Consider the following 16,296-nt stretch of genomic DNA (forward strand, 5'->3'; position numbering starts at 1 on the left):
TTTGCCAACATTTTGAGTTGTACAGACATGCTGCTTTGTGAAATACTTCTTTTGTTGTGCTTTAAGAATACTTCAGCACCAGCAAAGATTAATTTTACTGTTAATGTTTAACTTCAAATCCTGTTGTGATCAGTATTCGTGGTTTTCAGGGTTTTTATGGCCAAGAACGGTGTTAACGTATACAGAGCAACCTTGACTGAGACTCTCTGTTGTCACTGAGTCCAGATCAGTGCCCTTGTTGTTCAAATGTTAATAAAAAAAAGTATTCTTGCAACTGCACAGTGATAAACCTGAGATTACTGCCTCTTATCACATAATGTAAATAGCCTTTTAAATAAAGGCTAAAAATTAAATGGACCCCTTTTACTTTTAAACTAGTGTCAGGTTAAAGGTTGATTATAGTTCTAAAAGACAGCACACACATTATAAACACTCTCAAACTTCAGTTACAGTTTTTCTTTTAAATTTTACATTTAATTTTAATTATTTTTTTTTATGTTGAGGCAGTCAGTTTTCATTGATTACGTTTCAAATTTAACCGCATACAGTCAAAGCATATTTTCAATACCAAATGCCCCCGGCCACTAGAGGGCCTGGACGAAACAAGACAAAAATGTAACTTTCAGTGTTTTCACACACTCAGCTCTTTATAGGACAGCTGTGGCTACAACCGTAGCTTGCCTCCACCAGTGTGTGAATGCGAGAGTGAATGAATAGTGGCATTGTAAAGCACTTTGGGTGCCTTGAAAAGCGCTATATAAATCCAATCCATTATTATTATTATAGAAACACAGATATAAGCATGTTGATACTGTATTAATGTTACTGTGTGAATGTGATTCCTATAAAACCACTTCCCAGGTATTTTATAGCTTAAAGAACTGGAGAAGTGAACTAGAGGAATGTTCCCAATGAAAAATCTAAAGGTCCTGCTGTACTCCACCATTGCTTCCCACAATTAGAAAGACAACATCTGACTATATTGCTGGCAGTTCACCCCACTGGTACACAGAAATACCCTGCAGGTGTGTACGAGAAAAGAGCAGCATGAGAGCAGGAAGTGGTTTTTATAGTCAGTTTCCTGTAGCTTTGACAGGAAACTGACTCTTAACTGTCAACAGCTTGTAAACTCTCAGGTAGCTGATACCACATGGATACTTATGTTTATTTCTCACAGATATCAGTTTAGTGGTCTTACTAAAAAAGTAAGACTGGGTCCAGAGTCTTCCATACAATATTTTTCACGTATATTTGACAAAAAAGATGTTGTCCTTGGTGGTTTATTTCATTCAAGTTACCAAGAAAATGAATCTTATTAACTGTATAGGGACTGGTGATTTATTAGATTCATTAAATATCTTCATATTACACATCTTGCCTAATATTGTCTCACGATGGATTTCTACTACTTTGTAACATGCAAAACTACATTTCCCTTGCTCATAATGTGACAGACTGAATCTGACAAGTAGGCTTCCTTTGAGGTCAAGGTGGACAACCTAAAACACACATTTTATTATAACATCTGTGGACATTTCTTTGAGTTTCACACAAATTGAATGCAGATTTGTTTTATTTTTTTTGACAGAACAGGAAGAACGGATGACAGGAAGTATTAAATGAAAACACTGAACTTCTCTGTGTCATTTCATGAGGAAGCCAACAGCCCAGAGAGATGGGAGTAGTGCAGCAGCACAGCAACCACAGGCAGAGCAGCTAAGTCGCGTGTTGTTGATCAACGTTTTTGCAAGACAGGAAATGAGAAACAGACAGTTAGAGGAGATACAGACTACGCTGTCTTCCTTTTGCACACGCAGCAATCTCCAAAGCGGCGGTAAATTAGGAGGGAGACAGGTGAATTCTCTTGTGAAGGTTTTTGATGCGACCTTAAAAAACAGAGAGAATTTTAGTTACACCCTAAAAGTGTGAAATGGGCACTGAGGAGAAAGATCCAGAGCCTGCAGCTCAGCCAGCATCAAAGGAGCAGGGATCACCTGAGAAGGAAAATGAGCCTCCACAAACATCTGAGACCAGCGACCCTCTCAACACATACAAGTGGCATACTGGCTCCAAGGGAACCCTCAATGAGCAGAAAGAAGAAGGAGAAGGAACGCCGGCATCCTCCACATCCACCATGGAAAAAATTCAGAAGGCCTCTAGCAACAAGTGGAGCAAGATGCAAAACTGGCGCAAGGCCTTGAGCGAGGACCCCGGAGAAAAGAATTCATCCAATGGGAAAAGCAGCGATGCAGCCAAGCCTGAAAAAGCCTCCGGAGGAACAAGAAAGAACCCCTTCAGGAGGGCTCTGTCCGAGCCTCCTGGGTCGCTGTTTGCAGCCCTCTCTACTGCCAATTCGGCTCACGCAGGTTCATCCTCTGCTGCAGCCACTTCTGCTGGCACAGAAGCCTCGGGGGCTGCCTCCAGTGACCCCTCACAGAAAGGGGGCGGAGGGGCACTTTTTAAAAAATATCTTCGGAGTGTGTCCCAGAAGCTCAAGAAGCCAAAGCTACAGCCCCGCAACAGCACGCCATCCCTTGCAGGTAAGACTACTACAACAAAAGTACAGCGTACACACAAAGCCCTGCGCATTAAGGTCATTACTCAATCCAAATATTATGTGAAATATCAGAAAATGTTTCCTATTTCCTATTTGCGATCACACGATTTGTGATTTCTTGTTAAGTAGGTAGGACCATTTAATAACACTCAGCAGTATGAGTGGTATGGGTGACCTCTGTCAAAAGTGCATCTGGAAATTTCATCTGCAATGATACTATTAAGACTATTTTAGCATCTGGCTCAGTATTAAACACATGTAGAAATAATTAAAGAGAGAAGCTGAGAATTTAAATAGGCTTACATTATGTGAAAATACATTATAAATATAAATCATTTATAAATCACAAGTAAAAGAGTGGATCTCAGAAATGTTACAGGTTATGAAAGTGATGAAAGAGTTAAATACAGCCAAACACCAGTGAATGACTTTGACACTTCCAAAAATATCTTAAACATCAGCAAACAATTTAAACAAAATGTTGTAAAGATATTTGAGCCATTACCCAGTAAGCTAAACGATAGTGTGATCTCGGATAATGTGACAAATCTGATGTCTATTGATGGCTATTTAAAGTCCCCTAACCTCAAGAAAGCTCTTTTAGAAGATTTGTAGATGCAACATTTACATCCTCAAATAAACAGTAAAAAATGATCAGTACAAAGACAAAAGGAAAGTCTGTAACTGTTGGAATATTTTCTAAACAAACAGTAAGTATAGGCCGAGATTAAAACATTAGTAGTAGCAGCAGTAGTGGTAGTAGTAGTAAATCTGTGAGGCAAGTGTGGAGTCATTGGACAAGCTTAAAATCTAAGCCCTGCGCCCTTCAAGTCTATGTTTAAGGGCTCTCTCCTTGTAGGTAACAGATTTCTCTCCTTCTAAAAAGCAGAACCCAGACAATCGTCATTATCTCATTTCAGACATGAATCATTGCGAGACCAAAACCGCCAAAACAGCAGAGAAATGACCCAGAAATTCAAAGTAACTGAAGAACTGCAAACCAGCACCCACACTTAACTAGATTCACTAACCAACTTCCCCAGCGCTGAGAAACAAATGCATACTAAGAGGTACATGGCTAAAAATGTACAGCAACATAATGTGTTGTTGTGACACAGACGTTTCTGTGCCCCTTATATGAAAATGGTAGGCAAATCCAACCAGAAGCCTACCTGCTGTTCAGATACAAAATATGAACTCTAGTCAGATTTGCACGCACTCCTGTACTTGTGCAGAAACTAAAAAGGAGTGCCCTCAGACAGCTAATACAAATGATGTCTGAACATTTGTCTAATGACATCAGAAACCTCAATCCACCTCAGGACAGATTCAAATAGTTGTACCTATACAGAAGTTCTCTAGACGTCTTTCATCTCAGCTGACAGGAAGTGAGAGAAACATCTGCAACACACACAGACAGATCATGCAGGTGTGAGCCAAATGAGGCATGGCTGCATGAAGAAGATACCATATTTTATTATTAAAAAGAACAAGAAGAAAATATAATTGCTTTAAAAACAAGCATTACTTTCCTGCCACCTTCTGCTCTCCTGGGCTTTTATGCATGTTTTAGTGATGCAATATTATCTTTATGTTCTGCTGGCGTTTCAAGAACAGCATATACTTGATAGTAAGATAATGTAAGCATTAAGACGACATAAAAGCACAATGAATGTTGACATCGAGTAAAAAAAAAAAAAAGACACAAAAAACCTAACGACAGCCCACAGGATGTGCGCAGGCCTTCATGGCGTGTAATAAAAAAGAGAGACCAATAGCGTCAGTGGCCAAGGCAACACCTCAAATGGGAGTGGCCAATCGCTGTGTGAGATAAGTGTCATTACCAAAAATCAAAAACAAACCAGCCCGGCAGCATACGCCTCCAGTTAAACAGTATCTGTACATCATAAACAATTTACTGTCAGTTCTTCAAAGTGAGAGAAATCAGCACATATTTAGCACGTGATTACATGTGTATACTGACCTTACATGATTGATCAGTATCAAAATGTGTTTGTCTGTGCAACGTTTACTTGAATTGCAGGTTTGAATGAGGTTGTGCCGACACCAGCCGGACCCTGCGAACTCTCAAGACTGCAATGGGTCCCGCCTCAGGAGGTCCCCTTATGGGACATCAGCAACTGTTGCCTGGAAGATGGGCAGATTCTCATTTCCCCAGAGGAAGAGGTACCCACAGATAACAGCATGTTATTTACACTGATTTCAAATCATGTTGTCATAACCACGGAGAGTAAAAAATGCCCGTTTTTGTGTGTCCGTCTTAGCCAACAATGTGGACTCGAAACCGTGTCAGCAGCTGCTTGTCCAACCTCAGCATGCAGAACCTTGTAGACATTGACACAGGTCCGTATACACATGCAAAGCAAACAAAATGATGTGCAGATTAAAATGCAATGAAGAAAAATCATCAAACACCCCCCAGCTTAACTGTTACTGACATCAGCGATGACTATTGCACTATTTCCGCAGAAGACACAGAGGAAATAGCTAAATGTTTGTTCGTGGCAATGTCTGTAAGATCGCTTCCTCTGTGTTTTTTTTCCCTCTGGGGAAGATAGCATCAAGACAGGGTTTTAGCAGTCCAATGAAAACTCGCAGAAAGACAGAGCGAGATGATATAGTCGGTATCTTCCATCCATGCAGTTTATATATTTTGCTTAGAAGAGTGGAGGTGCTGCACTGTGGAGGTGTTCGATTCTGCACCGACTGGCTGAGTGACTCAATCGGCTCTTTTGAAGACGACAGAAAGGAAATGATAAAGACACAGAGACTGAAGTAACAGGGCTTTTGCACACACCTCTGGACTAAATGATAGGATTTAAACGCTGGATTGTTTGTGGTGGGAATTTGGGTAAGCAGCGAAAAGAAAATCGGACACCTGTGTTATCTTGTAATTAAACACATCAATATCGCTGAGTATAAATAAGCAAAAGAGGATATCATGATCTCCAGTTAGAGATATCAATTTTCTGACTAAAAGGTTAAAATGTTCACACAGAACAGGAAAAATCAAAATGGGAACATTTACGTTTGTTCTATGTAAAGCTGCAGTACACTATGTGTTATTTAGTGACATATGTGCAATTAGTTAACTTTACTGAGATAGGTCTAGCTATCGGATTACAGCTTTAAACCACATCCTGAAATGGCTCATCTGAACCCATCTGGAAATATTAAAACTTTTTGCTTGATGTTTTTGAGAGTCTTCAGTAGAAGTTATTTGTGTTAGATGAGTGAAAAAACACTCATCTAACTGCTTGAAAATTAGTCATAAGATGGTGTGCATAACTACTTATTTTACTGCTTTGTTTTCATATCAGCAAAAAATCACAGGTTATTTAACCCCAGGTGCTCTCATATGACCTGGAAGTCACTTACCGTAATGGAACTTAGCCAATTTTAATTGTATTAATATTCGTGGTATTCCTGCTTCACCAGCACACAATATCTGCTCTAAAGTTAGCCTGGCAACCATTTGATTTGACGCCTGGAAACAACTGACTCACAAAAAGGAAGAAATACGTAGAAGTACTGACCACAAACTCTAAATGGAAACAATGAGTACTGCCTATAATTTCATTTAGTTAAGCCAACTTGTCCTGCCAACACTAATGAAAAACTGACAGAGAATTCCATTTTCATCCCAATCCCTAGAATGCAGCCCCGACCATGGGGGCCAGCTTGGTCCTCGACCAAAGGCTCAAGATGGCGGTGTGAGGGTGAGTGCAGTATGCGCCAGAGACAATCTTTGCGCTAGTTTTCCTTTTCCTGTTGATACAACACATAATTGCCCAAATGCACTGTGTTTGCATTCTTCACCCGTAGGGACTGATCAAGCGACGTCTTGAGAACAAAGCCAAGAGGAATAGCAACACCCAGCTAAACCAACAGGGACTTAACAAAGGACGCAGGTAAAGTGCACTGCTGTGTTTCTCAAAGCAGATATACTGCACTCCATATCCACCTTTGGTCTAAAGTAACTTCTCTCATTGTCTTTCATAATTTAAGGCCAAACTCTTATCTTCAAAAAACCCTGCCTATAATTCATCTATCGTGTTCTTAATCACTTCTTCAACAATAAACTAACCGATCAGTTTCATAGTAAACCTCACTAAAGGTCCAAGAAGCTTGCAAAGAAAGCAACTGGATGTCTTTAAGTTTTGGAAACTTAAGAGTTCAGCATGACCTGGTTGACCTGGTTGAGAGAGAACCTACACACACATAAAACCTCACTAAAGAATAATTCAAACATGTTGCAAATAAAACTTTGCAAGATGTTCTTTTTAAAAACAACCACAGTGTTAATGTAATGTGTCGATGGTAAAACAACCTGCAGGTAGTGAAAGTGTACATTGTGAGTACCTTTGACAAATCTCCATCTCGTTTTTTTGACTGAATTCTTCCACTGTGTTTAATTTTAAGGCTCTATGAATCCCGAGAGTCTGTGTCAATTCCAGTCAGTCCAGTGGGGACACTAGATCTGAGTGCAGACACCAGCACCGTCATCAGACCGGTCCACAGCTCCATTCTGGGGGAGAAGTACTGCTTTGAGGTAGACTTTAAAGGGCACTCCCATAGATTCATTAACGAGTACCGTAAAGTATTCCAGTACCACTAACTGTTAGTTTCAATGTGCTATAGGTGATAAACTCTGAGAACACCCACTGCTTCGGCTGCTCCTCGGCTGCTGAACGTGACCGCTGGATTGAAGATCTGAGACGAGCTGCACAGCCCAACAAGGTGAGCTTTCAGCCGCCGGTCCCACCGGTCACGCAATATTCAAATTGTGTTGTGCTACTAATAACATTCATTATATTCACAGGACAACATCGAGCGCACAGAGAACTCGCTGAGTCTGTGGGTTAATGAAGCCAAGGATCTGCCACCCAAAAAGCGTTATTACTGTGAGGTACACCTGGATGGCACCTTGTTCGCCCGCACGACCAGCAGAGCTGTTGGCAAGCTCCCAAACCGTTCCAGCCTGGCAGCAGATGGCTCCGCTGGATCTTCGGGAGGCCTGGGGGCCAGTGGAGGTGCGACTGGAGGGTGCCAACTGTTCTGGGGAGAATTCTTTGAGCTCGACAACCTGCCTTGTATCTCCCAAATCAGCCTGCACCTCTTCCGGGAAGAAGACCCCAAGAAAAAGCGGCATTCCCGAGACGACTCCAGTCTACACCCTCTGGGAAGCGTGACCATACCTCTAGCTGACATTCGAGGGAGGACCTATCAGGAGAAGTGGTACCCCATCACTCCATATAAGGCGTCAGGCTCAGCAGGGAACAAAGAAGCTCTGGGGCCGCAGGCTTCACTTCGCATAAAGGCCCGTTTCCAGAACTTGCAAGTTCTGCCAATGGAGAAATATAAAGAGTTTGCCGAGTATGTGACTGTGGATTACGTAGAAATGTGCAGAAACTTGGAGCCACTTCTGAATGTGAAGGAGAAGGAAGAGCTGGCAGGAGCTCTGGTCCACGTACTCCAGAGCATCGGCAAGGCCAAGGTAAAGAATGAGATTAAATTTAAAAAAATTTTAATGCAATTTATGAATCAAACGTTATTTTTTCACAATATGTATCAAAAATACAACCAGAAGCATATTCAGAAGTAAGTTTTTATTCCTTAGGAATTCCTCATTGATTTGGGCAACGATGAGGTGGAGCGTCTTGGAGAAAAAGAAGCAATGATCTTCAGAGAGAACACACTGGCCACTAAAGCTATAGATGAATATATGAAGCTGGTTGGTCAGAAGTACCTCATCGACACACTAGGTAGGGCAGATCAGTCGTAAAGGTGGCTGCTTGTATTCAATCGTACTGGGTTTTCCTGAACTCTATGCTTTCTTTTCAATGCAGGAGAATTTATCAACCGTCTATATGCATCGACCGAGAACTGTGAAGTTGACCCTCGTAAATGTCCTGCGGCTGAACTGTCAAGCAACCAGAAGCACTTGAGGGAAACCTGTGAGGAGGTGGTGCAGAAGATCATTGAGCTCCATGGGTGAGAGAAATCAGCTTAACATACAATAAATGATTTGGGCATCTCTCACATTCAGAGATCTCATACTTGACATGCTTCTTTCCACTAGGCCTTTTCCTGAAGAGTTAAACAGGATCTTCTCCAGCTGGGTGGAGGTGTGTGAAGACCAGGGCAAACCGGAGATTGGCCATCGGCTCATCTCTGCTTCCCTCTTCCTTCGTTTCTTGTGTCCTGCTATCCTCAGTCCTTCCCTTTTTGGTCTGACGCAACCGTACCCGGAGCCAAACACCCTGCGTACCCTTACGCTGACAGCCAAAGTCATCCAGAATCTGGCCAACTTCACCTTGTCAGTAGTTTATGTCACGTTTGTGCATTTGTTCCTGAGCAGATTGTTTGCTTTTGTTTGTTTGTTTGTTTTGGCACACTGAAAGACATAATCTGGGAATATGGATAAAGATATTTTTTTGTTGCACATGTACAATAACAATAAAGGGCCTGAAATAAATACCTAAAGTAAATTAAATTTGTTGTTCTTACTTAGGTTCGGGGAAAAGGAGGAGTACATGCTCTTCATGAATGAATTCCTGGAGCAGCACTGGGATGGAATGAGAGGCTTCCTACAAACGGTGTCGAGTGGAGACACTGAGATTGCAATGACATCCTTTGATGGCTATGTGGATTTGCCTCTGCGTTTGGCTGTGCTCCATGGACTGCTGGTGGACATCATCTACCAGAAGGACCAGGTAGGCAGGCAAACATTAGTCCAGTTTGGTAGTTAGTTTTAAAGGAATTGTGTGACTTTTGTATTGCATGGCTCCACTAGCTAGCTTAACCACAGTGGAAGACAATTTATAAGCAGCTATCAGGGGGATACTTATAATTATAGAGTTTATATGAAGATTTCATTTCATTTATTTATTTATTTATAAAGCACATTTAATAACAACAGGGAGTTGACCAAAGTGCTGTACAAAATAACAATTAAACAATGACATTAACAACAACAACAGGTAAGAAAATTAAAAGAAAATTAGATAAGATAAGATAAGATAAGATAAGATAAGATAGAACTTTATTAATCCCTCGGGTGGGTTCTTCTGGGAAATTCGACTTCCAAAAAGCACAGCAACGACCGAAGTTACAGTTACAGAATTGTTATATATATATATATATATATATATATATATATATATATATATATATATATATATATATATATATATATATACACACACACACACATATATAAATACAGAGACAAATATAAATAAAATATACAAAGGGGATAAATAGAATAAATAGGAATAAAAAATAAAAATACAAGTGAATTGCACATTTCAAGTATTGAGTCTATTGCACTGTTGACTATTTACAAAAAGTATTGCACAAGGTATTGTACAGTGAGGTGAAGAGGCACTACAGCTTAGTTGTTCCCCCCTCCTTTGTCCTCCTGTTTCCCCTCCCTCTCCCCTCCAGAGAGGAGTTAAACAGTTTGATGGCGTGTGGGACAAAGGAGTTTTTTAGGATAAAAGAATTGGTAACTCTCATACAGTTTCGAAAGCCAGAGTAAAAAAATATGTTTTAAGATGCGATTTAAAAAGAGTAACAGTTGGGGCCTTTCTAATGTGGAGAGGTAGATCATTCCACATTTTCGGTGCCAAAACCGCAAATGCCTGATCTCCTCTATGAACCATCCTAGACTTATGTAAGGTAAGGAGCAGGTGATCACTTGATCGAAGGGCTCTAGAGGGCGTATAAAGCTGCAAAAGGTCAGACAAATAGTCCGGTGCCTGGCCATTTAGCACTTTATAAGTCAAAAGTAAGATTTTGAATTTAATTCTAAAACGCACTGGAAGCCAATGAAGGGAAGCAAGCACCGGAGTAATATGTTCTTCACACGAGTCAAAAGGAGAGCTGTAGCATTCTGTACAAGCTGGACTGACTGATACCCACATATAGATCACTTCAGTTATACATGGTGTACTCACGCACTAATTCTACCCTTTAAGATTGTGTTGACAAGATGGAGGCTGTACAGGACAAAAAGCTTTTGCTGTGGCCCCCAAGTGGACTATGGGGGTACTGCAGATAAAGTCACAAGAATGACATAAATAGCTGGATATTATTAGAAGATATAATTTTTTATTTTTCTGACACCCCCCCCCCCCCATTTTTTTAATCTGTCAGGTGACCTAAGTAAAACTATTGATAGTGAACTACAGACACAGAAGGAAATAATCTTATTCTTGTGATCAGAGCTCTGATTAAAGATAGGGTTTGATTTTTGTTATCTAGTTACACAGATTTAAGAGATTCACAGCTACCCCTTTATCCCATATAAAGATTTGTAAACAGAATCCTAATTCTAACACTGGTAGGTTAAGGGATTAAAAGGCCTTGTAGAAAAAATGTGGTGTGTGTGGTGTGTATCGCTGTGTTGTGTGGTCATAGATGTAGTTTTTCTCTCAAGTTTACCAGAAGCAATTATGTATCCATTCACTATATAAATATACTTATTTCATGCTTTGTGTATAAGTGAAGGTTAACATGCTACTTGTTTCTCCCTCAGCAAACAGTTGACAAGCTGCACCCTCTGCCTTCAATTCTGAACCAAATAACAGAGTCACTAGGCCCTGAAGCACCTCGGATAGATATTAACAGGTATGTTGATTTGTGTGATTTGTCCATCATATTAGTTCTGTTGCATGTTACTAAAACAGTGGTATTCCTGCAGCCAAACAGGACACATCAAGCCAGCGTATATTCCACCTAAGGACTTGAGCAAGTACAGCCCTCTCCAGTCGTCTCTCCAGCATATTCCTCAGGAATCCAAAAGCACACGTGACAACAGGTCAGTTTCAAAGGGGCACAGTGGAGGTCAGACGCAGCTCCTCCCAATGTCAGTGTGGAGGAAGGACTCTCTCAAGCTATTCAATTACAAATTCAGTTTGGGTCAGATAGATTTGATTTTTTTATTCCATTTAGGATCCTTTGTCTGTGCATTTTAAACATTGTATAATGTGTTCATTGGCATTTAAATAATTAACACTGATCCGTTTATTCACCGTGGATGTCAGGAGTCAAAGGAGGAAACCGATCGCCAGAACTCAGAGTGCCCCACACAGACGTCCGGCACAAGTAAAACGTGAGATGAAGAGGCAAACGAGCTCCGAGGCTCTGCCGACATCTGACCAGGAACAGGAGGCGGAGCCCAACCAACCACTTATCTCACCACCAAATACTGTGAGTATAAACAGGAACTGTGAACTGCCTGTAATAGCAACTGAGCTGCGCAGCTCATGTTCTCGTGTTTATGCAAAAAGGACTTCAGCTTTTCACAGAGGAGGCTATAGTTCATACTCTAAAGCCTTTAAACAATAAACAGCCTTGGCCATTTTTAATGACCAAGCATGACTAGATTTTTTACAGAAATAATATGAATCTGTTTTTGTTTATCACATCTCTACTGTATCTTTTGTCTGTGAAAGAAATGTTGTAATATAATTACAACATTAAATGTTTAAAGACACAAATTACAAAACATAATTACATTTATCTTCTTAAGTCTTGCAAAAAAACTTTACTTTATTGTAATAAAAGTAGAAAAAAATTAATAAAGTTACATCTGAGTCATATTACAGTTTGCATACGTCATATATCAGTGTAACAGCAAAATACAGATAAATTTGTGACTCTGTAATATTCTAATCAACAACAAAGTACGGTTGTTATCACAGTCAGGCTGTTTTTTTTTTTATCTGTTGTTACTTCCTTTCTTTTGCTCAAGTTAAATCTGGATCAGATTGTTTCTAGATTTGTAATATTTGAATATTTTATGCAGAAACACTCAAAATATTCAGATTAATGGAATTCCTGAGAGCCGTACATTATTGCAGTACATTGCATTGATTGGAAGTGGACAAACACTTATACTTGCCACACTTATCGGCCAGGTCCAAGTTTTATGAGTAGTGGATAAAAAAAATCATCATAGGAAACATTTTTATGTCTAGGAATATCACAACAGCATACATAAACACAGATCAGGGGTCTTAAGTAGCACCTCTGAGTCACGCTTCTGTAAGTGCACACATATTTTTTCAAGTTTCACTGAGAGGAATAACGCAGGGAGTTTCTGCTCATGTTTTCCCAGAGCGTCTCTGTCAAGCGTGCACCTGCACCGGTTCCCTGGATTAAACCCGGGGACCCCAACCCACCAGGCAGCCACACCCGGCAACCGAGCGAGATCAAGACTGAGAATGAGCAATTCAGCTTACTGGATAAGGTATGGCAAGCCTCCTACATATTATAGTGACAGTGTAAAGTGTTTGCTTTCAATGCTACAGTTTATATGATGTCTACGTGTAATGACAGCATGCTCAGGAGCTGTCAGAGCTTCGCCTGGGCATAGAGCAGGTGACGGAGCGCGAGCTGGACATGGCTAAGCGCCTGGAGGACTTCATCATCCAAAGTCAGGACCAGAATGCAATACTGCAGGAAGAGGTCAACGAGCTCAGGAATGTGCTGGCTATGCGTGAGGAGCAGCTTGCCAGCGCCACCTTCAGGTTAGTCTGTGCATTAACGTGTGTGTGTGTGTTCCATTTGAAAGTAAACACAAGGTGTGACTAAAGAAATTGAAAAAATCTTTATCCAGTTTAAATTTGGAGGATCTCATACTTAAAACCAGAAGGTCGTGCATCTCTGGACAGTGTTGAGAGCACCTACTATTTTAGATCTCTCAGTGACAGTCATGTTCGATCAGCTTGCACTCGTGCAGTGGGATCTCCCTCCACGTGTCGAAATCTTCTGACCTCTGAATCCTCTTTCTCACACTACACAAAAAGCTGCACACTTGTAAATCACGCTCATGCACCGCTTCAGCTGCTCCAGAGCACTGGCACCAAGGCATCATCCTGTCTTCCCTAAAGTACTGCACCTAAATTCTATAGCTACCTAAAATTTGATCCCACAATGAACCGATCAGTGTCGAGCACACACATTTGGTCTCTAGAAAGGTCAAGATCTGAGGTGACCACACGCAGAAGAAACAGCCAAATTGAAATCAGGAAAGAGTTTTTAGATTTGAGTTTTTTATCGACCAGTTCTCAGAATGTTTTGATCACACCTCATATATTCTGTTTTTAAAGCATGCATTTTGTTTGTGCTTTATCCTGTTCAATCTGCAACCTCAGTGTTTCTCTCTTAACAGCATGTCTTCTTATCTGTGTGTTTTGCAGGCTGGGTGTGATTGAAGAGGAAAGGGAGGAAGATGAGAGGAAGCTGAGTGTTGCCATTGCAGCAGCCGAGAGAGTGAATGTGCTGGTAAGTGAGATGAAGAAAGTCCACTGTCAAAGAACAGTGCTTGTAAATAGTTCACTTCAAGATCCACATTTTATTCTCCTGAACCCCACAGAGCAGTGTGCGCTGGTGCTCCCTGGTGGGCTATGATGGTACTGCAGGTCACCTGCATTTGTTATTCCTCATTTATCTGCCTTGATTTGATCTAGAGCACAGGTGTCGAACTCCAGGCCTCGAGGGCCGGTGTCCTGCAGGTTTTAGATGTGTCCTTGATCCAAGACAGCTGATTTAAATGGCTAAATGACCTCCTCAACATGTCTTGAAGTTCTCCAGAAGCCTGTTAATGAACTAATCATTTGATTCAGGTGTGTTGACCCTGGGTGAGATCTAAAACCTGCAGGACACGGGCCCTCGAGGCCTGGAGTTTGACACCCCTGATCTAGAGAGTATCCGGTATTTTGTCAGTCATCATGAAGGAAGTCCTTATTCTTAGCCTAATGAGTTGATCAGAGATGAGGTTTAAGGGTCCAGTGGGATGCAAAAGATTTTCGCATTTTAAATTGAGATAGAAAAATAGAACCAAACCACTGATTTTTAAAATTTTCAGAAATCAAAAACTTTCTGGTAAAAGAATTTATGTCCATAGAGAGAACGCTAACATAAAACAGTTCACTTAAATTATTAAGTAGTAACATTTAGTACTTTTTTATATAATTATAAATTTAATGGTTTTATTTTCTGTTCTGTTCTGACCTAGTTAGACTATTCTAACATGTGCAGCTACCGCAGGCTTTGGAATTTAGCCTAGGAATACCTACTTTTTTACGCTCTATATGAAATTTAATTTAATTTATGAGCAATATAACTGCATGATATTTATAAATGACACTTTGAGTCATGCTACCAGTAGAGGTGGTCACCTCTCTTTGCAAGCCCATTCAGTGGAGGAGTGAAGACAGCCAGAACTGGCTCAGAGCATCTCAGTCCAGCCCTAGGGGGTCCTTAAATTAAAACGTAGCAAACTAAAAGGCAGAAATATATTCATTAGTCTCTTAAAAACTGTGATGGAATCTGCTATTTAATAACAGAGGGTGCAGGTTATGTTTACTATGCAGGCAAACACAGTCTGCCTCAAATAGTAGAAGCTACCTGTATTACCTTAATCATCAGCAGTCACTGAATTCTCTGAGATTTGTGATTGTTTCATAAACAACAGTGTATTTTATGCCTGATTAAATTAAACCCTCAAAATATTTAACAGAATGCCGGTGACTTTACTTTAGGGGGAGGCCAAAACCTTATACAGGAAAAAGCCCGGATCACTGCTGATAGATAAACATCCTCTGCATATTTCAAACACTGCCTCTATTGTTATCAGTAGGCTAAAAGATTACAGTTTCATATGCTGTAGACCCATAAAAACTGAATATTTAAAAAGCAGTTAAATGCAACTATGCTGATTAAGTTTTATAAGAAATGATCTGAGAGTGGTTTAAGTGTATTTGATGCCCTTTAAACAAGCTAATTTGTATTTCTTAACCAAATATGTTCCCTTTAAGGTACTGGATATTTAAAGTTTAGCGACAGTGGTTGATTTCAGCATATTAACAGCTGTTTTTAATGTGCTCACACAGGAGGAGCAGTTTGCAGGTCTGCTAAGTGACCTTCAACAGCTCAGCGAGGCGTACAAGAGCAGCCAAAACAACACACAGCATCCTGAAAAACCACTCAACACCACCTGAACCCTGAGAAAAAGGGTTACGCTTTGGGCTTCATAGTTTTTATACACATACACACACACACACAGCCTGATGCCACAATCATGAATTCCTGGTTAGATATAAGTTTATTTTATAAAGATACCCATAATGAACTCCAGTTAAGGTGAATATGAAGGCTGAAGGATTTGTTCGCATTTCCTCTTTCACTGTATCTCTGCTTGTAAACCCTTTTTTTTAAATAAAAAAAGCTGCTGCCTAATGTTTTTCTATTTAAGGAGTCTATTTTGCATTTGTCATGGTAAGTGGTCTATTTTGTGTCTATTTTAATCAAGAATAATCACTGTAACTTGATTATGATTATGGATTTGCAGGGACAGGTAACCCCAAAATCTATAGTTTTTCTTGCCTGTAGTCATAGACTGTATATAAAAAAAAGGAGAGCCACTATGATGTTACCCATTGGTTAGTGAAGAGTGTTTTCTCTGTCACCATCTCAGTGTATTAAAACTGTATGGGAAAAATCCACCACAAAGCCAAACAATCAAACAGAAAAGTAATACAATTCTAACAGAAAATAAAAATTAAAAAAGAAAAAAACAAATGAAGAAAAACACTTTAAAATAGGTTTGTAAAAATTTTAATGTGCAAGAACCTCCTGCCCCCAGAAAGCTGCATTAGTCAACTTTGCTGTCAGATAGAATGACAAAATGTAGCCTGGTAAAGACT

The 16,296-nt window shown here is 40.2% G+C and overlaps 1 protein-coding gene across 1 annotated transcript; it reads left to right on the forward strand.

Annotated features, from left to right (window-relative positions):
* Window positions 1–1,614: 1,614 nt before the first annotated feature.
* Window positions 1,615–15,839, forward strand: rasal3 (RAS protein activator like 3). The gene is made up of 19 exons (XM_026169812.1): window positions 1,615–2,540; window positions 4,602–4,744; window positions 4,843–4,921; window positions 6,233–6,297; window positions 6,404–6,489; window positions 7,001–7,130; window positions 7,220–7,318; window positions 7,401–8,075; window positions 8,199–8,343; window positions 8,428–8,572; window positions 8,661–8,897; window positions 9,093–9,294; window positions 11,121–11,212; window positions 11,286–11,402; window positions 11,629–11,794; window positions 12,705–12,836; window positions 12,926–13,116; window positions 13,789–13,873; window positions 15,484–15,839. The coding sequence occupies exons 1-19, from the start codon at window positions 1,931–1,933 to the stop codon at window positions 15,589–15,591; spliced, it is 3,507 nt and encodes a 1,168-aa protein (XP_026025597.1). The 5' UTR covers window positions 1,615–1,930; the 3' UTR covers window positions 15,592–15,839.
* Window positions 15,840–16,296: the final 457 nt, after the last annotated feature.

Source organism: Astatotilapia calliptera, chromosome 6 (genome assembly GCF_900246225.1).
Source record: "Astatotilapia calliptera chromosome 6, fAstCal1.2, whole genome shotgun sequence".
NCBI lineage: Eukaryota > Metazoa > Chordata > Actinopteri > Cichliformes > Cichlidae > Astatotilapia > Astatotilapia calliptera.

What these genes read in the sequence shown, in the direction of transcription:
- rasal3 (XM_026169812.1), top strand. Translation starts at nt 1,931, where the DNA reads ATGGGCACTGAGGAGAAAGATCCAGAGCCTGCAGCTCAGCCAGCATCA. An exon ending in GGGAGAAGTACTGCTTTGAG is followed by an intron (nt 7,131 to 7,219) that starts GTAGACTTTAAA and finishes AATGTGCTATAG; the next exon opens with GTGATAAACTCTGAGAACAC. An exon ending in AGAGCATCGGCAAGGCCAAG is followed by an intron (nt 8,076 to 8,198) that starts GTAAAGAATGAG and finishes TTTATTCCTTAG; the next exon opens with GAATTCCTCATTGATTTGGG.